This window comes from Pistacia vera, unplaced genomic scaffold (assembly GCF_008641045.1).
Source record: "Pistacia vera cultivar Batoury unplaced genomic scaffold, PisVer_v2 Contig973, whole genome shotgun sequence".
NCBI classification, from domain to species: domain Eukaryota; kingdom Viridiplantae; phylum Streptophyta; class Magnoliopsida; order Sapindales; family Anacardiaceae; genus Pistacia; species Pistacia vera.
In genome coordinates this window covers 331,074-353,213 of record NW_022196860.1, presented here as the reverse complement: position 1 = coordinate 353,213, position 22,140 = coordinate 331,074, and the positions used below count along the sequence as shown (strand labels likewise).

Genomic DNA, 22,140 nt, shown 5'->3' with positions numbered 1-22,140 from the left:
TTAAAATATTCTTTTAGTATTATATTTGATATAATAGGATGGAGATGCAATAGTAAATAATAGTTATGTAATTATGTTTGTGTGGTAAGACTTAAGAGACGTCTAAGACTTAAAAAAAAGATATTCTATTGCCATTTTTTGATCACTTTCATGCTTAGAACCCGAGTTTTTGTACACATGATTGTACATTCCTTCACTAATTAAAGAATTAAACAAGAATTATTTAAAGAGATGATGAAACAATGGCCCCAATAGGACACGTTAGGCCAACTCTATATCTGCTATCTGTTAGAATTATTCAATTTGAACACAATTTAACTGGGGACGGGAAACTCAATAAAACAAAGAAATCAAATGAAGATAAGCAAACACATAATCATACTCCAGATGACAATGTCAGAAAATAAAGCTGGTTAGATTTTTACAGGCCTCACAACTTCGGTTAAAATAAACTAGGATGTGCCTTTCAAGTCAACTACTTGTTTCTCTTGACCAAACCTGAACTACCTATTGAAGATCCAAGTACTGGAGTAGAGTCTTCAGCTTCCCTTGAAAATCCCATTATGTTAGCCTTTATCATGTCATCTAACTTTCCATGATTGACAGACAAAACATCAGTGGTCCCTTCTTTCTCATTTCCTTGCTTCAACATATCTTCAGTCAATAAGTCCAGGTTTCCGTCACAACTTATCAAATCTTTCAATTGATCTGCACAACTACCCAAATCATTACAATCAAGCAAAGATACACCCGTGTTTGAAGTTTTAGGCAAATATACAACCTTGTCTGAAGTTTTAGATTCTAAATTGTTGATTCTAAACATAAGGGAGATATAGGATATGCTCAACCAAAAGATCCTCCTCAAGAGTGCATAAACTGTAGAGCTAGCAACTACGCTTCTGATGCCGAAGCAAAGTATCTGTACTTGTTTCACTAGATTGATTTGGTAGTCCCTCCATGTCATGTTGAGAAGGAGAAGGTTGAGGGCTTCCTGTCTACATAGTCTGGTTAGAAAAAGTGTAAATACTCCATTTATCATTAAGTATTTAGATGAGCATGCAAGAGAACTTACATGACTGATGATGTAAGGGCGAACTACAATTCCAATGACCAAGCCAATTAAACATGAAAGTCCCATTCCTAGAACCCAAACTGTAGCAGCTCCTAGTCCTGGCCAAAAAAATAAAAAAAGAGACAAGTTAGGACTATATTCAAATATTTTAGGGTAAACAAATGAGTTTCAACATGTAAATCAAGTCTAAAATAGAATATATGAGATAAGAATTAGACTTATTAAGCATTTGAGGTTCAGTCACCAGGTCCTTAATACAGAAATTTGACTAATTAGTGTCATTAAAACCAGTCCTCACAACATCCAAAATGTTCATGTCCAAGATTGTGGTCCACTGACTACAACCACCACTTTTGACTTTGCTCCTTTTAAAACCTCAACTTCACATACTTCCTTTGAAAAACACAAACTGTTCATACACACACTTCAAAAACGTAAATAAGAATCAGATACATGCTGACTTAAATAATAATTTACCAAAAACATACCGGAATGAGAACTTCTTGAACAATCTTCTGCCTTGAGATTAATCTGGCGAACCAATTGATTCCCATGATCTGATATCAATAGAGCACATATACCAGGAACAAAAGTTAACTCAAAATCATATGAGAATGTTGCATTCTGTGCAGGTCCATCGTCATTTCCCGTTTTCTTTGAGTAACCTCCAGCAATTGTAGTCACACCTAGAGACGTGCCATGAGTGAAACAATAAAACTGATTGAGTAAGATTATATCACACCCATGAAAGGAGGCAGCAAACTCTCCAAACACTCTGAAAAAGTGACATGTCAATTTTAATAATAAACAGTTTGTACAAGATAACTAGATAATCTTTGTATCAAGAGAATCACCATACCAAATGTATGGATACATACCCATAAAGTGCATGTTCAAGCAATCACTAGAAACCATTAACAGACAAAGGAAATATATGACATAAACTGCCACTTATTGACTTTCACATCACCAATGGAAAAGGTAAATGAACGTGTCCAAAGGGTACTGATTAAAGAAGACTCCTGGCATCGAAAATATTAATTTGATGCATCTATGCAATGTTTGCTGTATTGATGCAGTTTCATGAAGACCTGAAAGATATAATGATGCATGAATTTTGTTGATGAAGGTCAACAAAGAGTCTTGAAAGTCTTAATCTTATGCAACAACGTAATTTTCTAAGCATGGAATAGACGGTATATGTTAATGAGGTCTTATGTTAGATAATCCTTTCATATGGTGCCGAAAACATTACATGCATATACCACACCATTGAATAATAAAAGCTTTTTCATTTATTAAAGTATTATTATATGCTCTAACTCACAACTCACGACAATAAAAAATAGTCAGCAACAACAAGAAGAAAGCAAACGGGTAACAGACCTGAGTCAGTGATTTTTCTGATAACATAGTTACTCTTATCAGCAACATAAACATTCCCTTTCAAATCAACCGCAAAACTCCTCGGTTTTTTAAACTGAGCCGAACCCGGTTCCCCGTCCTGGTATCCGGCTCCGTTTCCTGATAGTCGCCTCATTACATTCTCTTCACACAAGAATAAAGAAAACTCTTTCAGTGATCACCAGAAAACCTAAACGATTTAGTATAAATTTCCCAACTTTTGTCAGATTAATTACCTTGAGATAGGGGAAATGAAAATGTGTAGAAGAGACTATTAGCAGAATCAAGGAGTATAAGATCAGACGATCCAGGTCGAGGGATAACCGAGTGGGGATTGATTTTCAAGTGATGGCCGTCGATCACGGTCGTTACAGTGTAACCTTCTTCCAGAAGTAACTCCGACGAAACTAATTACATATTAAAAATTAACACACAAAAAAAAAAAAAAAAGAGATCATAAATATTATTTTAAACGAGAAATAAAAAAGAAAGAAAAAAAGGTTACTTTACCGAGAGTGGAAAGGAAGATGAAGAGTGCGAGAGCAAGTGAAGAGAAACGTGAAGACACCATGACCATGATTTGTGAATAAGAGTGTGACGAGGAACCAAGCGCCTCTTGACTGACCTTGACTTTGGGAATCCCTTCTTTCGTACGTTTGTTTAGTTGATATCATATACCCATCTCTATATAATAATATAAATCTCTGTCTCTGTCACATAGAATATGTTCTCTTTGTGAGCCCATTATTTGCATAGGCCCAATCGATTTACTAATCACTTTCCAAAATTTTAATGCCGTGTTGCATGCTGGTGCACCCAGTGAATATCATATAGTATAATACTAATATTATATTATATTATTCTATATTAAAATATTATGGTGTTTATTGCATCATTTTTTTTTTTATTTAAGGTTGTTTTTTCAATTAAAATAATTATTTCTGTTCAATAATTCTCTTAAAATTTTGTTTTTTTTCACCTTTAACTTAAATTTAAATTATTTTATCAAATAAATTTAAGATAAATGTCATCTCAATGGTTTTTTTTTTTTCAAATATTTCAAAAAGTTTTTTTAGACATGGAAAAAATATATTATGAATATGTGATAGCTAGTAATTAATTTTCAAAACTCCTCAAATGACATGACAGTTTTAAGACATTATATTGAACAACATGTATGCTGATGATCTGAGATACTCACGACATGTCGGTTAAATGACAGAACCCAAAAAAGAAAATAATTTTATTCCGAGGTCCGTTGAGGTTGCAGATATAAATAACAAAAACTCCGAGCCCATAACCGAAAATTAAAAAACGGACTTGAATTTTTAATGACTAATGGACGCACCCTGTTAAAGGTTAAAAATGACTCAATCAATCCCCGGTGACGCCAGTTTTTTGACGAACCAATCAAATCACGCATCGGCAAAGCACCTAACCCAAACCATCTCACACGCCCCACGTTTAATGAGCCAATCAGATCTTGCAAGTGAGGCGCTTACATCACCTACATGTAATCCAATCACCACTTCCACAAACAAATTTTAGTGCTCGTGTTTTTCCATTTCTCCTCCCATTTGTTAACAGAGACAATGAACAGGGCATTTATCGCTGAGTAATTAAAAGAAAACACTTTGATCAGATCTCCGTTCTCAGATCTTGAAACATTCGGAATTTGGATACCGATTTTTCAAATTCGGACTATCCATATTTTGTTTCCACAAAAATAGATACCAGTCGTGATTGATTTTGTTTGGTCTTACGCGCGCTTTTGATTCGGTGTGAAATTGGATCTGATTGAGCTTACCCTAGAGCTTCACTACGGACCCAATCATGAATCCCTTCTCGTCCGGTACGCGTCTGAGGTGAGTTCCTGAACCTTACTGTTACCTTACCGTTTTACACCGGATCAAGTGTGGCCTAATCTGGTGTTGTTGTGGATTGTTTATATTGCTGAATTTTGAATTTAAGTTGATATATGATTCGGTTAATTGTAGTTTTAGTAGATTGGCGTTATATAGGTTGCTTTATTTCCATGATTGGACGTGGTGTTAGGATTTAATTAGTCTTCTGTAATTACTGAATACTGAAGAACGGCTCGTAGGTTAAATTCTTAGTGTAGAATGTGGAGAGGTGTTGGCTGTGTAAGTGTATTACAGTCTGGAATTCGATAAGCGATAGAGAACTTAGAGATTCAGTGCCTTGGTGAACTGTTCTGTCTGGCAACCTGCAATTGTTCTTTACCTGAAAGTTTGAATACTACCACAATTACGTGAAGTGTTAAACATAGATCTGAAAACCAATAATGTCTTTCCTTTGTTCATTTTTATGGGCCTTCCTCGAATGCTGAAAAAACTTGTTTATGAGGGTGGTTCATCATACATTTTGTCATTTTTATGAACCTAATTTGGACATGTCTACATTGTAGAAGATCATCAAGGGAGAATGGTTTGGATGAATCCTTTGTTTTTAAAGGAAAAGAAAAATGCCGCTCTGGTGATAGATTTGAATAAGATGTTTAAGTGGACAACTTTTTGTTGTCCTGATGTAGTCATTCTCTTGAGGTATCTGCTGCTCATTGATGAGGTTAAGAAGTGCCGAGTTTCACCAAAGCTTTTGCCGCTTTGTGGTAGAAAGAAGGTCCATTAGTTGGCTGGCTGCGAGAAACTGATGATATGAAGAAGAGTCTATATCTTAGTTTATATGAATATATGTGGTATAGGTCGCTGAAGGGATTGCCTGTTTTTCAGGTCTATATGAAGCTTTTTGGATATCAAATTGGTTTAGGCATATTGCAAGTGGTCTGACTGGAGATGCAATTGTAAAATGGTGTTGATAGAGTTGATGGTTCAGTTAGGATATTGGTCTGTGGCCTTATAAATAGCATTTCATGATTGATGGACACATTTTATTCAGAGTTGAGTTTTCCATTGTATTGTGATTTTAGTTGCGTTGACCGCATAGATAGGTACTCGGTGCCTTTATCCTTGAAACTATCTATTTAACCTTCATAGAGACATTTACTAACAGTCATTTCTGGGAGCCTTTATAACTAAGATATCAAACCCCTAACAATTTTGGACTTCCGATGCATTAGTTTTGCCAAATAAGTAAATCCTAACTCACAAACCCTAGAAAATATTTGTCGGTTTTCAAAGATATCGTAGAACTTAGAGTGACAATTTTAATGTGTGATATATTCAAGGTGCTTGTGATGGTAAATATGATATATTACTAAAATCTGACAATTAAGTGTTAGCTATTGAGGTTTTAAGCTGAGCTAAATAATCATGGTTTCCAAGATCCAGTCTAATCTTAAATTTAAACAAGTTTGACTTTAGGATGGAGGTGATTGTATTCTCAATTTATTTTCCTTAGATTGTTGGGAATCTGCTGTACCTCCCCTCCAATGGCACTTTGGAACTGTATCTGACTTTAGGATGGTGAGTAGCTGTATCTGATGATTACTATTTGGAACCTTTATGTTCTACCATCACCATTGGGCTCTTATCTTTTTAAGGTAAATATTTTATTTAAAAAGAGAGGGCAAAAGGGGCCTTGCACTTCCACATAAAGATAAGAGAAAACCGTGAAAAATGATGCAGAAAAAACACTAGGTAGTCAAAAATAATTCTTTTATNGGTGCTTGTGATGGTAAATATGATATATTACTAAAATCTGACAATTAAGTGTTAGCTATTGAAGTTTTAAGCTGAGCTAAATAATCATGGTTTCCAAGATCCAGTCTAATCTTAAATTTAAACAAGTTTGACTTTAGGATGGAGGTGATTGTATTCTCAATTTATTTTCCTTAGATTGTTGGGAATCTACTGTACCTCCCCTCCAATGGCACTTTGGAACTGTATCTGACTTTAGGATGGTGAGTAGCTGTATCTGATGATTACTATTTGGAACTTTTATGTTCTACCATTGCCATTGGGCTCTTATCTTTTTAAGGTAAATATTTTATTTAAAAAAAGAGGGCAAAAGCGGCCTCGCACTTCCACATAAAGATAAGAGAAAACCGTGAAAAATGATGCAGAAAAAACACTAGGTAGTCAAAAATAATTCTTTTATGCCTCATTTATTACAATTTTATCTGTACAACATTTTGGATCATTCTAGAATGTGGTCACTTCTAATTTTAGTCTGTGAAGAAGCTGGAGCCACCTTTTTGTTGCATACTATCTTGTTTTACTTGGTGAAACGGATTAAATCCATTTTTCTTAATCAATATTTATTCCTGGGAGGCAATATAGGTGCTTGTTAAATGGCATGTATTTGCTTCTACACATGTACATTCAACGATTTTGAAATGATCTAATAAGCAGAATAATCTAGATGGCAGAAATATGGTAGTGGTAGAAACTAAAGTTCTCCTCTCTTGTAGGTCCCTGAATATGTGATTTTCTAGGACCTGTTTATTACTGTGGGTTAGCAATTGCCCTTGTTTATTTTGGGAAATAGGATGTGTAATATGTATTTTTATGGCTCAAACACTAAAGAATGGAAAATATTCATTGTATAGCATAAACCCTTTGTTATAATTGGTGAATGAAATTAGTCTTTCTTTGGGTAACCGATGTTTTTGTCATGGCTCTTTATTCAATTTGCTTGTTGTATACCATATCAAATCAGTCATTTTACATGTTTTAGTGTGTTTTCTTTCTTGGGTAATGAAAAGTCGACTTAAATTATTAACATTGACATTACATTTTTTTTGCTAAATGGTATGAACTTCCATTTTGTTGTAGGGACATGATTCGGGCTATACGTGCCTGTAAAACTGCAGCCGAAGAACGTGCAGTTGTGAGGAAAGAGTGTGCTGCAATTCGTGCTGCAATTAATGAAAATGATCATGATTATAGGCATCGCAACCTAGCCAAACTCATGTTCATTCACATGCTTGGTTACCCCACACATTTTGGTCAGATGGAATGCCTAAAGTCTATTGCATCTGCTGGATTTCCAGAGAAGAGAATTGGGTATCTTGGCCTTATGTTGCTTCTAGATGAAAGACAGGAAGTTCTAATGTTGGTCACAAACTCATTAAAGCAGTATCCTTTTCCAAAGTAGACTTTTCCTTTTAGTCAACTCAATTAAATATTATGTTTTCTTTTTCTTTTTATAATCTTCTACATTAGAGCACATGTCTTGTTACTAAAGTGGTAATTTTACCAGAACAAACCATCCTCTGCAGTGACCTTAACTTACTTTTAGAGATCTCAATCACACGAATCAGTATATTGTGGGTCTTGCTCTTTGTGCTTTGGGAAATATTTGTTCAGCAGAAATGGCTCGAGATCTAGCTCCAGAAGTAGAAAGATTGCTGCAATTTAGAGATCCAAATATTCGGAAAAAAGTGAGCCTTTTGCACCTTTTTTATGCTAGGCTCCTTTGGCCACCAATGTCATGGTTATAGGTTTGTGTGAATTGGATCCATATTTTAGGCTGTATTTGTTTTACAATGGGGAGACCTTTGTTGTCGTTAGTGCTNGCTTGGTTACCCCACACATTTTGGTCAGATGGAATGCCTAAAGTCTATTGCATCTGCTGGATTTCCAGAGAAGAGAATTGGGTATCTTGGCCTTATGTTGCTTCTAGATGAAAGACAGGAAGTTCTAATGTTGGTCACAAACTCATTAAAGCAGTATCCTTTTCCAAAGTAGACTTTTCCTTTTAGTCAACTCAATTAAATATTATGTTTTCTTTTTCTTTTTATAATCTTCTACATTAGAATACATGTCTTGTTACTAAAGTGGTAATTTTACCAGAACAAACCATCCTCTGCAGTGACCTTAACTTACTTTTAGAGATCTCAATCACACGAATCAGTATATTGTGGGTCTTGCTCTTTGTGCTTTGGGAAATATTTGTTCAGCAGAAATGGCTCGAGATCTAGCTCCTGAAGTAGAAAGATTGCTGCAATTTAGAGATCCAAATATTCGGAAAAAAGTGAGCCTTTTGCACCTTTTTTATGCTAGGCTCCTTTGGCCACCAATGTCATGGTTATAGGTTTGTGTGAATTGGATCCATATTTTAGGCTGTATTTGTTTTACAATGGTGAGACCTTTGTTGTCGTTAGTGCTCTTGTCAGAACTGTTTAAATGTTAGCTGCTATCTTCAAACATGAATATTCTGTTAACATAATGCTGAACCAAATTTTTTAATAGAAGATTGCAATATCTAATCAACTCAGGAAAGTTGCTGACGTATGGAATATATCTTAGTGATTCTGAGCAGATGGACTGCTGTTTGGATGCTTGATAGAAAGTTTTATTGAGGAGCATCATCCCATTTGATAAATAGACACTTTACTTGTAATCATTGCTCTACAATCATTTCTTCTCCTTACTGGAAAAACCTGATCCATGTTTCCTACTTAGGAGATAAATATTATATATATGCAGTTCTTAAGATGTGTAATGGAATATAAAGACAGATTTTATAGATGCTCTTATTTTTGCTGTCAGATTGATTCTTTGATCTCTGTGATTCGTCTTGGAAATAGTTGACTGGCTTATGTTTCTTTCTAAGGTGTGGTCTCCAATGTTGGAAATTTTGCTGAATTGGTCTTTACATTTTTGTTATGATTTAAAGGATGACGTCATTAAATAAGTCAATATTAGACATGTTTAATCATCATACTTTTCTATGAGTTTTTTGCTGATGTAACACTGCATTATTTGGTAATTTGATGTTTATCTTTAATTTTGTTATTTAGGCAGCATTGTGCTCCATTAGGATTATAAAGAAAGTTCCAGACCTAGCAGAAAATTTTATCAATCCTGCTGCTGCCTTACTTAAAGAAAAACATCATGGAGTCTTAATAACAGGAATCCAACTATGTACAGATCTATGTAAAGTCAGTACAGAAGCCCTTGAATTTTTCAGAAAGGTATATTGATCATTATTGCCTGACCTGTTTCTTGCCTATTTTGAAGTATGCTAGTATGCTGTGCAGCATATGAAATTTATGCTTTTATTTGCCTGTTATTGTGTGGAAAAGCTATCATCTGTTAGCTAATTGGTTGCATTGTTAGACTACTGCTCTGGTTCTCTCTGGAGCATTCGTGCTGTTATGCCCACTTACTTGAAATGTATGGAAAGTCCATTGGTAGAACCGTATTATTGGGGTCTGGGTTAGTTTCATGTGTTATATTCCTGAATCATGGTTAAAAGTAGAATGTCCTTATTGCAGCATACATTTTGCAACAGTTGAATCAACTCCTGAATATTCTGGCTTTTGTTAGTGGCCAATGTTTTCATATTAAAATTTCGGCTTTATGGTCAAGGTGCTAGTTTAAATTCCTCATTCTGCATTTTTGTTCTGGTAAAGCATATGAACTTGTTTAGTTTTCAATATGGCTAGATCTTTTATAAATTTGTTCTATTATTTTTTTTATGTTGTTCTATGTCATTTTTGTGTTATTCTTTGATGATATGGTTATTGTAATAGCAAGTTGCTACGATCATTATTTCAGAAATGCTTGGACAGTTTGGTGAGAACTCTGAGGGAAGTCGTAAACAGTCCATATGCACCTGAATATGACATTGCTGGCATAACAGACCCTTTTCTCCACATAAGATTGCTTAGGCTTTTGCGTGTGTTGGGCCATGGGGATGTTGACGCCAGTGACTGCATGAATGACATACTTGCGCAGGTTGGTTGCCTTTCAATGCTTTATCTCATTCTATTAGGTGCTGTATGAAGTTTTGAAATAGTTTTGATTTACCAATGATTTGCTCTTTGGTATACTTGTACCGCACCAATCACAAGCTGCATATGTGTTTCTGAAGTGATTGCCTCTCAGTATCTTATCAACTGGAGGTGGCTTTCGTTGTAATGCCTTCCCGTCATTAGCATCTACTATACTATTTAATCCTATTTCCTGAGAAGTCTACCCATTATTAGAACAATATTCTGATGAGGTAAACTATTCCAATATAAAATATAAATACTGGGAAAGAAGAATAGAATTTACTTCACAAAATATTGCTGAGTGAAAAAATTCCTTATGTTCTTACTAGCACAATAATGGAATACGGTATTAAGGGTGTGCTGATTTTGCTTTGAAAATTAGGAAATTTATCAGCTTGTTCATAATTTTTTCATAATTGCAATTGCTGATAATTGTTGAAATTTGTTCTTCTTGGAGCCAGTTTGCTTCATTGATGGACGGAAATTTAATCTGTTATTTATTTATAGATTTCACATGCTATATTTTTCCTAGGTGGCAACAAAAACCGAGTCAAACAAAAATGCAGGGAATGCCATTCTGTATGAATGTGTTGAAACTATCATGAGCATTGAAGATAATGGTGGACTACGCGTGCTTGCTATCAATATCCTGGGAAGATTCTTGTCCAATCGTGACAACAATATCAGGTTGGTTTTTTTTTCCTATGACTTATTTCTTTGTCGGTTATGATGAGTTCATTTTTTATGATAAGAGACAAACAGCTTTAATGCTTAGTTCCCTATGAGTATAATTTTTCTGCCCTTCTATTTTCACAATGCTGTTATCACGTCATGTTGGGGAATGATGTTTTTTGCCTATATCTTGCAATGAGCCTCTGAGCTAATGGGAGTCCAGAATAAAATAGTGTAAATTGCTTGGTTATTAAAATCCATCTTCACTTGATCAAGGCCTTGTTATGTACTAGCACATTGAACTTTTGATCAGGTTCTAAAACATTTAATAATGATCTTCAAATCTTTAGTGTTTACTTTCCATCTCTGCGTTGGTTGGTTGCTTTTGAATCTAAATTACATGTATACTTCAGATATGTTGCTTTAAACATGCTGATGAAGGCTATTGCGGTAGATGCTCAAGCAGTGCAAAGGCATAGGGCAACAATCTTGGAATGTGTAAAGGTATTAGTGGACATTTTTCATATCATGTTTGATATAGCACTAATAATTGGCTAAGAATTTTCTCCCATCTTGCTTTTTGTATTTCTTATTTATTTATTTTCTGATGGTTATACAATCCAATTTATAAAGTATATATTGGTGAAAATGAACAGCAGTGGTTTTCCTTTTGAGTATTTTCTATTGTTGCTTGAATTAGAGAATTTTCTTTTGTTTTCTTCTATTTGACCATTGTTTTGGCTTTGTTGGTTTATCTTTTCGCACTTTTTGTTCCTTTTATTTGGTGTTGTTAGATATAAGCATTTTGCAATTTCTACACTTTTCAATATTATTTTGGAAATGGAACTTGATGTATTGTTTGACCCTTTCAGGATTCAGATGCTTCAATTCGCAAAAGGGCACTTGAACTTGTTTATCTTCTCATTAATGAGAGCAATGTGAAACCTTTAACTAAAGAGCTAATAGATTATTTGGAAGTAAGTGATCAAGAATTTAAGGGAGATCTAACTGCCAAAATTTGCTCCATTGTCGAAAGGTAAGTTATTCTGCTCCTGTCTATACATAGAGTTCTTTTCTTTGGATGTAGAAATATGTGACTGGGCTTATATTATATTTGCTGCATTATCTTTAATAAACTTACATATTGGTTCTAAAAGTCTTACTCATGCCTTTTGCCGTGGATGATGGTTGCACTTGCATGGAGTTGATAATGCCTCTGGAATCTAGAAATAGTGAATGCTATTTGTAGTCTTTAGTTCCAGTAGTCCTATCTGATAGATATTAGCCTACAGTGGGAGACAATTAAACAGTTGATTCTCTATTGACGTGTGGCAAGTCCTTAAATAATGTGAATGGATCATTAAATTGATGATGTTGGCATGCCCATGTGCTTCTAGTGATATATATATATATTTTTTTTCAATTTGTTTTGGTTTTGGTATGGGGGGTAGTTTTTAGTTCAATTTTAGTGTTATTAGACAAGATTCTGTTGGAACAGCAGTCGTTTGGTCAATTAACATTTACTCTTTGGTGCTTTAGGTTTTCCCCCGAGAAAATCTGGTACATTGATCAGATGCTCAAGGTTCTCTCTGAGGTATAAGTTAAAGTGACAAGTTCTCTAAATAAATTTTATGTATGTTTGCATCTTTTTTTGAGGCATTCCTTTGTATTGATACATTAAATGATTTGCATCTCGATTTTGTGATTCTTTACATAAACTACATAAGTTATATGGATGTTGTAATGTGGTTGTGCAACCAGGGACACAAATATTATTGGTCATAAGTGATTTCACTTTTTCCCACACATATAGTTCTTTTGTTGACCTTCCCCTCTATTGTTGTGATGGTTCCTTTGTCTATTTTCCTCTCTCTCTCTCTCTCTCTCTCTCACACACACACACACACATATATATACTATACAATTTGTAAGCCTTTTGGATCTAGGCACTTTGGATGGTTGGGATTTAATGCAAGTTGCACATTTAATGCTCTTGTAAATGGCACAATTTTGATTCAATCTCTACAATTTAAATGCATTAATCAAGTGGCTTAAAAATTATTTCGAAACGTGTGTCAAAAATGTGGAGCTCTTGATTCTATCTTGTCGTGTTCTTTCTTCTATTTACTGGATCTTGCATCTGGAGCAATTGAACCTACACAGATTGATCTTTCACGGTATTCATCTCTTTTCATGCACAAAATGACAATATAACTGAGCTTTATTCGATGCAGTCAGCTTAATTATAATGAGTAGAAGTTTCTCCTGATGTCTTTAGTCTTTCATTTAAGCTTCTGTATGTACATGTTGTTTCTAGAAAATACTGATCTGCATGCTATCATAGTAGGCTGGAAATTTTGTGAAAGATGAAGTATGGCATGCACTTATTGTTGTAATAAGCAATGCTTCTGACCTCCACGGATATACAGTCAGGGCCTTGTTTAGAGCATTCCAAACATCAGCAGAACAGGTACTCTATGCCTTTTTTTTTTTCTTTTTTCCCCTTTGAGTTGAATATGTAGTCAATTTCAAAATCCTGTGAGCTTTGAATATTCAGGCATGCATGTCATTAGTGCATTATTATGAGAACATTGTTTTTCTCTTTCTTTCATCAGGAGTGCCTTGTTCGAGTGGCTGTTTGGTGCATTGGAGAATATGGTGACATGCTGGTCAATAATGTTGGAATGCTTGATATGGAGGATCCGATAACTGTGAGTGCTCCCTTATCTATGGTTTAGTTTGTATGCATTTGCTTTTGTCATATTCTAGTGTTCCAGTTGCCATTTAGGCAAAAAGAGCATGGTTATACGTGTGAGCAAGAAGATTTGTTAATACAAAGTTACCGTTTCTTATCCAAAAAAGGGAAAAAAAGAATAAAATAAAGCAATCATTTAGGATCCCTTTATTCTACTGAGCAATGGTGAAATGTTTTTTGCTTTTCTTTTCTTTTTCTCTCTCCCTTTTCCTTTTAGTGGAACAAAAGATACTTCTTATGTATCTTTGTTTGTGTGCTTGTTTTAATTTTTTTTCTAATATTTCTTAGTGTAAAATAATAAAGTAATCATTCTGATCCCTTTCTTCTGAGCAATGGTGAAATGTTTTTTGTTTTTCTTTTGTTTTTCTCTCTCTCTCTTTCCCTTTTAGTGGAACAAAAGATAGTTCTTGTGTATCTTTGTTAGTGTGTGTGTTTTAATTTCTAGTTTCCCACTATTTCTGAGTGTAAAATGTTATTAACTTGCTAAGGTGTAGAAATGCATGAGGAGTTTTAGTTACTAAAACTAGAAACACTGAAATCTCTCTCTCTCTCTCTCTCTCTCTCTTTTTCTTTCTTTGCTTTTGTACTTTATCTTTTGTTGTCTTCAAAGTCCACCTTGCCGTTTGGTTTCTTCGTGCTTAGACTAAGAATCAATTAATTGAACAGCAAGTTTGGATCTCAACTACTCCGTTGCTTTCAGCAGAGATAGTTGCAACATGCTACTTCATTTATTGGGAATACTGGCAGAATGCTTATATCTCTTAGTTTGTGTATTTTTGTAACTTTTGTAAGTGCTCAGTCAAATTGGTTTTCCTGAAGCAGGTAACAGAGTCTGATGCTGTTGATGTTGTAGAGAGTGCTATTAGGCATCATAGCTTGGATCTCACTACAAAAGCAATGGCTATGATAGCTCTTTTGAAGCTCTCTTCACGTTTTCCATCTTGTTCAAAGTATGTTGTTCTTTTACTTTCAATGCTACTATTTATCACATTCTGTTATGGGAATTATTTTATGTACATATCAGGGAGCTCTGAATTAACATAATTTTTGGATCATTTCTTGATTTTACATTTTTTATTCTTGTAAATTGTAGTCAATATTTTATAAGTAAATTAATTTTCATTTCCTTCTTATCTCTTCTTACGACATTGGGGTATAATTGTTTATTGAATTATTTTTATAGGAGGATAAGGGATATAATCATTCAACTTAAAGGGAGCCTTGTACTTGAATTGCAGCAGAGGTCTATTGAGTTCAATTCCATTCTAGACAAGCATCAGAATATAAGGTATGTGGCCAGAAAGTTTTTAGTATCCAACCTATTAGCCTTGAGATGTTCCAGAATCATGCATACTTGTAAATTTCTAAAGCTGATGGATGAGTTTATACAGGTCTGCACTGGTTGAAAGGATGCCAGTATTGGATGAGGCAACCTTCAGCGGAAGGAGAGCTGGTTCTTTGCCACCTACAGTATCAACTATGGGTGGGACTTCACTTAGCCTTCCAAATGGAGTTGCCAAACCTGCTGCAGCTCCGCTTGTGGACTTACTTGATCTAAGTGCTGATGATGCTCCTGCACCAAGCTCCTCTGGTGGTGATTTTCTTCAAGATCTTCTTGGTGTTGATTTGTCACCAGCTTCAGTGCAGTCAGGTTAGTTTTTAGACGTGTTAACACATAATTTGATCATGAACTTCTGGAAAACTGAGTGCTATTTCTGCATCTCCTTCCTTATCCATATTTTTAGTCTCATGGGCATTCTGGAGTTTGCTTCTTTGAGGCCAACAGTAGCCATTTCCAAGTAAGGACCATATTAATATCCCGATGTTTGGATATATTTATCCCTTCTCAATCAATCTTGCTATCCTGGAATTGACAAATGAATTTTTGGCTTCTAAAGGGACTTGTCTATGGTAAGTAAAGCAGGCATTATCTAGACTTCAGTAGTTCCTATAAATTGGGGTCCAAAATTATTCACCTTGAATCCATCCTCTGAAGACTCTCCTGCATTGTAATATAGCTGTGCAATTAATATTAGTATTACAGTGTTCTGGAAGCTTAAAATGATCTCTTTATGTTTTGATAATTCATTTTATTTACCCATTTCCTGTGAGGTTTTATGATTGTTGGTTTGACTTGCGGGAATGAAAAGGTTGTCTTGGAGATGAAATGTTTCAATGTTTTGATCTGAATTACCACATTTTTTTAACCTTTTTCATTAATCTATATAATCTTAATATTGATTTCAAGTGTCTTATTTCAACTTTTAGGCACAACCCAGGCTCCAAAAGCTGGGACAGATGTTCTACTGGATCTTTTGTCTATTGGAACACCTCCTTCTGTGCAAAGCAACTCACCTACGCTTGACATATTATCCACTAGTCAGGATAACAAAACACCAGTTGCCGCATTAGATGGACTCAATTCAATGCCTTCACTTCCTGCACGCGCTTCTTCTGGAGGATCTGCTTCAATGATGGACTTGTTGGATGGCTTTGGTCCCACTGACTCACCACCAAAGCCTGGTAAAAATTTGTTGACCCTGAGACTTCTATTTGGCATATATCTGGTTGCTAAAAGTATTTATAGCATTCTTTTCTATGAATAGAGGACAATGGTTCAGCTTATCCATCTATAGTTGCGTTCAAGAGCAGTGCCTTAAAGTTAACTTTCGACTTCTCAAAGCCACCTGGAAATCCACAAACAACAGTGATTCAGGCCACTTTTACAAATTTGTCACCTGATGTTTATACAGATTTTATTTTCCAGGCAGCAGTTCCAAAGGTAACCTTGTTTAATAGTTTTTTATTTCTTCGCTGTTGGTTATATGACAACTCCTGATTGAGTTTTCGCTCCCTTTCCCTGATGAACGAGTTGCAGTGTCAATTTTGATCTTCTTTTTACTTCTGTTTATCATATAGTTCTTATTTTCAGCAGAGACTGATTTCTATTGTTGTTTGCAAATAATGTAAGATGTTTCTAAGTATGCAGTTGATATCTTTTGTTGCATTCTATCAACAGTTTCTGCAATTGCATTTAGACCCAGCTAGTGGCAACACTCTTCCTGCAAGTGGTAATGGGTCCATCACTCAAAATTTGAGGGTCACCAACAGCCAACATGGGAAGGTAAATTATTGTAATTTCTTCCTAATGTGCATATTCCATGTTCTGGATCTCATAGCTTGACCTGAGTATGCTATATTTCTGTTTTCTTGTACAAGTGTTCTACTTATATATCTCACTTTCTCGTAAGATCCTTAGTTACTGGTATAAGATATTAAAACTTCTTACATGTATTTTCGGCTTCCCTTTGAAAGTGGCGTTTTCCTGTAAGATGTCTTCATTAGATTGAGGCTTTACATAAGATGATCTTCATGTCATGATAAGCACATTGTTTAAGTGCTTTATTGTGCTTCCCTGTCACACTTAGATGTACTTTGGCATCTGTAACATCTCTAAAGTTGCCATGGTGATGGTGCTAGTGTGTTTGTCTTACCATGCAATATCTAACGTGAATCGGCGAATTAAGTTATTACAATCCTGAACAATTAGCAAGATCTTTATGTCCTTTTATCCTCTCGCCTTTTTGTCTTCTGCAAGATGTTGGTAGTTACCAAATTCATTTCATTTTCAGAAATCTCTTGTTATGCGCATAAGGATAGCTTACAAGGTAAACAACAAAGATACTTTGGAGGAGGGACAAATCAACAATTTCCCTCGTGATTTGTAAGAGGTTGATAAAGTCGTTCAAGATTTTCATGCACGAGATTGTATTTTTTATCAACTGAGAAGAAGATGTTGATGTAGGAGTTCTTATTTTTTTCAATCAACTGAGAATCAACTTCTTGCAGTCTGTAGTGACAGTGCAAGTCTTTTGTTTCAAATTTTTCTATCTGGAGGCTCAATGGCTTGAAGCAATGCGTATGAGGTTTTGCTTGAGTTTGTGATATGTTAAATTTATTAATGTTTTTCTTTACACTTTTTCCCGCATTTAGGCGCGTCATGTACATTATTATAAAAATTTTTCTTTACGAAATTGTGAATTGCATTTTGCCTTCGAGTTGTAGAGAAGGAAACTGGTTTCGCATTGAACTGAACTCTCTGGCTTCCTTGTTTATGGATAGTTATTTGTTAAATTGAAATAGAAATAGTGGTAAATTATATTCTACTAACTTTGATTCGATCTTTTACATTAGTTCGTTGAGTTCATGCATTGGATAAAAAGGTTGAACATTCCCAAGAACCAAGAACAACGCTATCTACCGACGCTGAAATTTTCTATAATTTCTGCCTACTTCCACCTAATTTCAGTTTTTATTTTTTTGAAAGACATTATAGATTTTGTATTAATAGCAAAAATGGACCATGGAGTTATTCTCCTTAAATAAATGAGTAATAATAAGCTTATAATCTTATTTTACAATCTTAATGTGATAACTGAGTTGATGATTGTCATGTTAGCGTTCATCACATTCAAGAGATTAAATACGAAAAATCGTTTCTTAGGGATGAATAACCGTTCTTTTATAAAGAATGATTGTTCCTTATGAAGGAATAAACAATCATTCATTCATAAAGAATGATTATTTCTTATAAAAGAACAATAAATTCTTATGAATAAAAGACTGTTAGTCTTTAAAGAACGATTGTTCGTCTTCAAAGAATGAATATTCATGTTTAGTCAAAGTCGATAGTTGACATAGTAATGTTAATTTTATTGTCATGTTAAGATTATAAAAGAAGGTTATGAGATTAAGATGTCATATGATAATGTCAATTTTATTGTCATGTTAGGATTATAAAAGAAGATTGTGAGATTAAGATGTCAGGATGTTATGATTGTAAGATTATGGTGTATTTTTGTAGATAAATACATAGCGCCATTGTTAACCGTCCAAATTGCAACACGGAGTTGGCATGAATAACAGCTTCAGATGACGTGTAGGTTACGGTTCAATCTTCATCCGTGACTGTCTGGTGGTAGCGACATCTTATGGTCCATGATTTTTAAATTATTTTATGGTTTGGGAGAGCTCATTTAAGTTATGTACCAGCTGGCGATATCTTAAAGTCTATGACTACACATATTCACACGAAAAAATAAACCTTTCAAATTCTACTTGCTTTATTAAATCATTTTCAGGTAATACCAACTCCCAAGACTTAATACATTATCAATTAACCTACTTTTACTGTAAGAGATTTCTCTCTCTAACTCTGTGACCGCTTTGTTTTACAGCACCTTGAAAAAGATATACATCATTTGCATGTGCTTGACTTTAGTGGATGGATTGTGATTGTGGAGTTGGTATTATAGTGATGTCAACTTACCAACTATTCTTTTGTTTTTGGTTTTCTTGCTCAACTCAGGTTGTTTCATGGTTGCAGTCTGATGTGAGAATTTTTCTACAATTTATCTGACACACATTACTCTCTAATCCTGTTTGCGTGGGAAACTCATTTAAGCTTCTTTTCTTTTGTTTAATTGACTTAAAGCAGCTTGCTTGATTTAAAGATTGGAGACCCCACAATCCACTTACTCATCTCAAAGATACAAAATTATCACAAGTCTCCTCAGAGAACTTTTCAGTGGGATCTCATTGTCCAGCCACCCACAGTAGAAGATTGAAAGAAACTAAAGATAGCAATAGCAGTTATATTTCACGAGAAAAAGCAGTTCTAGAGAAACCCAATGCCCCCACAAATCACCATGTTATCTGACAACTCTTTACTTTTCTTTTTCATTTTTCTTTTTGGCTCTCATGAGGTGGGGGGCAGGATAGAGTCAATGCCTACCCCATGTAAAAGAGCTTGATATTCTTTTAATATGATTACATGGTAAAAACATGATATGATGGACCCATACTTCATACAAAATTGCAATTTCCCAAAATGTTGCAAACTCATCACTTGTTAAGGAATACTATATCAAAATTCAATCAGATTACATGTAATTTCAAGGCATTTTACATCAGCATTAACAACATCCTTACGCATATGATGTAAGCCTAAAGTTTTGCCAAAAGAAGAGCATTTTCTCAGACTTACAAATGCATGCAATTTCACTGAAAAGATAAAAGTTCATTGCCATTAGCGATAACAGTATAGAACAAACAAAAAAAAAAAAAAAAAGACAATAATTTAAAGGATTTGCACACTACAGTAAAGAATTGAATTCCATAGAAAAGAGAAAGCAAAAGCTAAAAAGAAAAGCTTTATTAAGAAGTAGATCCATTCATTGACTGATTAAAGTGAAGAACATGGTGAATACCTTCATGAACCCTGGGTTGAGTTGGTCTGTGGTAAAACTATTGTGACAGGATAAGAACCCATATGGGTTTCAGAAGAACTTGGGTATTTGCCCTTCTTAGACCATTGCCATATCTTAGAAACAGAGAAGCTTTCACCTTTACTTCTAATGTTAATCTTCTTCCCCTCAACATCAACATCATTTGAGGAATTCTCGTTTTGTCCAATTCTTCCTTTCAACAGCCTTAAACTAGTACTACCACCGCCTCTAGTGGGGTATAAGGCCACTTGCAATTCTGAATCAGCAACCACATATTGGTATGATCCCATTGAGAAACATCTCCTGGCATCCAAATTACTACTACTACAACTACTCTCTCCCTCTCCCTCTCCCTCTCCCTCTCCCTCTCCATCTCTCTTCTCTACTCCACCTCCAACATTTGAGCTTCTAAACTTTCCAAGCCTAACAGAAAACACCCTTTTTTCACTAATAATTTCATTTTCTGCTGGTTTTGAGCCAAGAGAAACTCCACTTCCTACATTCCCTGAGCACCCATCTTCTTCCCTTGGATATTCAAAGTCAAAATCTAGGTTTTCAATGCCAAGACCAGGTGTGTATAGGTTCCCTCTACAAAGAGGGCAAGTTGAGTTGGACAATAACCATGTGTCTATACAATCAATGTGAAAAGCATGACTACACATGGGAAGTAGTCTCAACTTGTCTTGTTCTGAGAATTCACAGAGACAAACAGGACAATCAAACGGCTCTTTTAGACCCATTATTTCTTTATAAAGGAACACAGGGAGAGCATCTATAAACGCTTGATCTAGACCCGAATCATGAAGATGAAAGAGTTGTTGAAGCTGCCTCTGGAAAGCCTCAGAGCCAGACATTTCTGGGTATCTGTTGGATTCAGATACTGATGAAGATCTATTTTTTATAAGAAATCTAATAAGCAATTGAAGAACACCAGATATGAAGAATATAACCGCTAGAATAACTATGATAAAAAGAATAGCAGGGCTTATTTTATTACCAGATGACGTTGATGGGGCTGATTGTTTTTGGTAATCACTATTATAAGGCAGTGAAGAGGATGGAGATGATGGAGAGGAAAGCATAGAGTGAGAATGTTGTGTCATTAGACTATCTTTCAGCTTTATTTGGGATTGAATCCAAGACATTTCAGCAACTAAGCATCATCAAAAGACCATCTTTTCCTCTTAACTTTCTCGGATCAAACACTTCATCATTATGTGTAATCTCAAGAAACCTTTTTTTTTTTTCTTTTTTCCTTCCTTTGAGATCAAACCCAACTCATTTAATATAGGGAACAAGCAATAGACACATTATTCTTGTACTTACAACAAACCCAGTTCATTCAAGTCAACAATGTGAAGGAAAAAAAATACAATCTTGACCATCAAGATTCACCATCGAGACTTTTCAGAACAAGATTTAGTACCTCACTTTGACTGACATGAAACCCCAAGTCATTGGTGTAGAAGGAAAACTAGCAGAGCAGGGAAGCCTTGAAGACTTTTCAGAGATGTGAAAGATTGCAGTTTACCTACCAGAGAACTTGAGAAGTCTGCCATTAATGGAGCCCATAGTACATTTGGACGAGTCTGGTGACTGGGGCAGTGAATTAAAGAAAACCCTAAACAAAAGAGCAGTAAAGAGTAGCAGTTTCTTTAAAGTGTTTTATATGTTGGGCAAAAGGAAGGTTGTGTAGAGAGTTCTGGGAATAAGGGTGGTAGGTTAGTAGCTACCAAAAAGCGAGTTCTGAGGAGCCAAAAAGAAGCGCTGCTGGGTGATTGATTGATAAGATGATTTAAAATTATTTATAAATAAATTTGAAACAGGAGATTGAGTCTTAGATTTGCCCGTGAGTTGTTGAATAGTTTACAAGTGTAAGTGTTTGAAGACAGAAAGAAAGAGACCGTACAACAAACATTGTATTTGTCATTCACTGCTGCTCTGGTTGGGAGTTGGGCTTGGGACATTATAGCAATGCAATAAATAAAAAAAATAATAATTGTTGTGGATTTGGATAATTTACCAAACTTAATAACATGGTCCATGGACTAGTGACAGCCCATGCTGAAACTCCGTTAACTGTTACCAAAATTGGTCATATTCCTTCAGTCTATTAAGGAGAAAGGAAGTGAGTTTTTGCGCACTGTCCTCCGTCTATTATATATATATATTTTTAAAAAAATCTCTTTAATTAGATTTTTTTTATTTTCACATGTTTTCCCTACACTACTCTTCCTAATTACAAGTT

The 22,140-nt window shown here is 35.0% G+C and overlaps 3 protein-coding genes across 6 annotated transcripts; 1 reads left to right on the top strand and 2 right to left on the bottom strand.

Annotated features, from left to right (window-relative positions):
* Nucleotides 1–337: 337 nt before the first annotated feature.
* On the bottom strand, nt 338–3,151 carry LOC116121337. 2 transcript variants are annotated; one of them, XM_031407297.1, is made up of 6 exons: nt 2,987–3,151; nt 2,713–2,883; nt 2,459–2,620; nt 1,561–1,758; nt 1,073–1,164; nt 338–991 (listed from the first exon to the last, which is right to left on the bottom strand). In XM_031407297.1, exons 1-6 carry the CDS (start codon nt 3,051–3,053, stop codon nt 476–478), a joined length of 1,206 nt encoding a protein of 401 aa, XP_031263157.1. In that variant the 5' UTR covers nt 3,054–3,151; the 3' UTR covers nt 338–475. The 2 variants fall into 2 exon arrangements, with proteins under 2 accessions (XP_031263157.1, XP_031263156.1); XM_031407296.1 differs by having other exon boundaries at nt 1,073–1,170; nt 2,987–3,150.
* Nucleotides 3,152–4,050: 899 nt separating this feature from the next.
* LOC116121328 (AP-1 complex subunit gamma-2-like) lies at nt 4,051–17,771 on the top strand. Of its 3 annotated transcripts, none has more exons than XM_031407285.1 (19): nt 4,051–4,341; nt 7,231–7,385; nt 7,979–8,126; nt 8,290–8,431; nt 9,201–9,374; nt 9,961–10,140; nt 10,711–10,865; nt 11,264–11,354; nt 11,723–11,886; nt 12,390–12,444; nt 13,198–13,320; nt 13,466–13,561; nt 14,428–14,555; nt 14,789–14,893; nt 14,997–15,256; nt 15,874–16,128; nt 16,212–16,387; nt 16,625–16,729; nt 17,238–17,771. In XM_031407285.1, exons 1-19 carry the CDS (start codon nt 4,310–4,312, stop codon nt 17,331–17,333), a joined length of 2,640 nt encoding a protein of 879 aa, XP_031263145.1. In that variant the 5' UTR covers nt 4,051–4,309; the 3' UTR covers nt 17,334–17,771. The 3 variants fall into 3 exon arrangements, with proteins under 3 accessions (XP_031263145.1, XP_031263143.1, XP_031263144.1); XM_031407283.1 differs by having other exon boundaries at nt 7,231–7,397; nt 7,991–8,126; XM_031407284.1 differs by lacking the exons at nt 7,979–8,126; nt 8,290–8,431 and adding an exon at nt 7,697–7,838 and having other exon boundaries at nt 7,231–7,533.
* Nucleotides 17,772–19,728: 1,957 nt separating this feature from the next.
* Nucleotides 19,729–21,737, bottom strand: LOC116121317 (RING-H2 finger protein ATL47). Its single transcript, XM_031407265.1, has one exon. The coding sequence runs from the start codon at nt 21,035–21,037 to the stop codon at nt 19,877–19,879; it is 1,161 nt and encodes a 386-aa protein (XP_031263125.1). The 5' UTR covers nt 21,038–21,737; the 3' UTR covers nt 19,729–19,876.
* Nucleotides 21,738–22,140: the final 403 nt, after the last annotated feature.

Coding starts and splice junctions, on each gene's coding strand:
- LOC116121317 (XM_031407265.1), bottom strand. CDS start 21,037: ATGTCTTGGATTCAATCCCAAATAAAGCTGAAAGATAGTCTAATGACA.
- LOC116121337 (XM_031407296.1), bottom strand. CDS start 3,053: ATGGTCATGGTGTCTTCACGTTTCTCTTCACTTGCTCTCGCACTCTTC. Junction 1,759..2,458: donor CAGAAAAATCACTGACTCAG/GTCTGTTACCCG, acceptor GCACGTCTCTAG/GTGTGACTACAATTGCTGGA. Junction 1,171..1,560: donor TTCAAGAAGTTCTCATTCCG/GTATGTTTTTGG, acceptor TTTTTTGGCCAG/GACTAGGAGCTGCTACAGTT.
- LOC116121328 (XM_031407285.1), top strand. CDS start 4,310: ATGAATCCCTTCTCGTCCGGTACGCGTCTGAG. Junction 9,375..9,960: donor CCCTTGAATTTTTCAGAAAG/GTATATTGATCA, acceptor TCATTATTTCAG/AAATGCTTGGACAGTTTGGT. Junction 11,355..11,722: donor CAATCTTGGAATGTGTAAAG/GTATTAGTGGAC, acceptor TGACCCTTTCAG/GATTCAGATGCTTCAATTCG.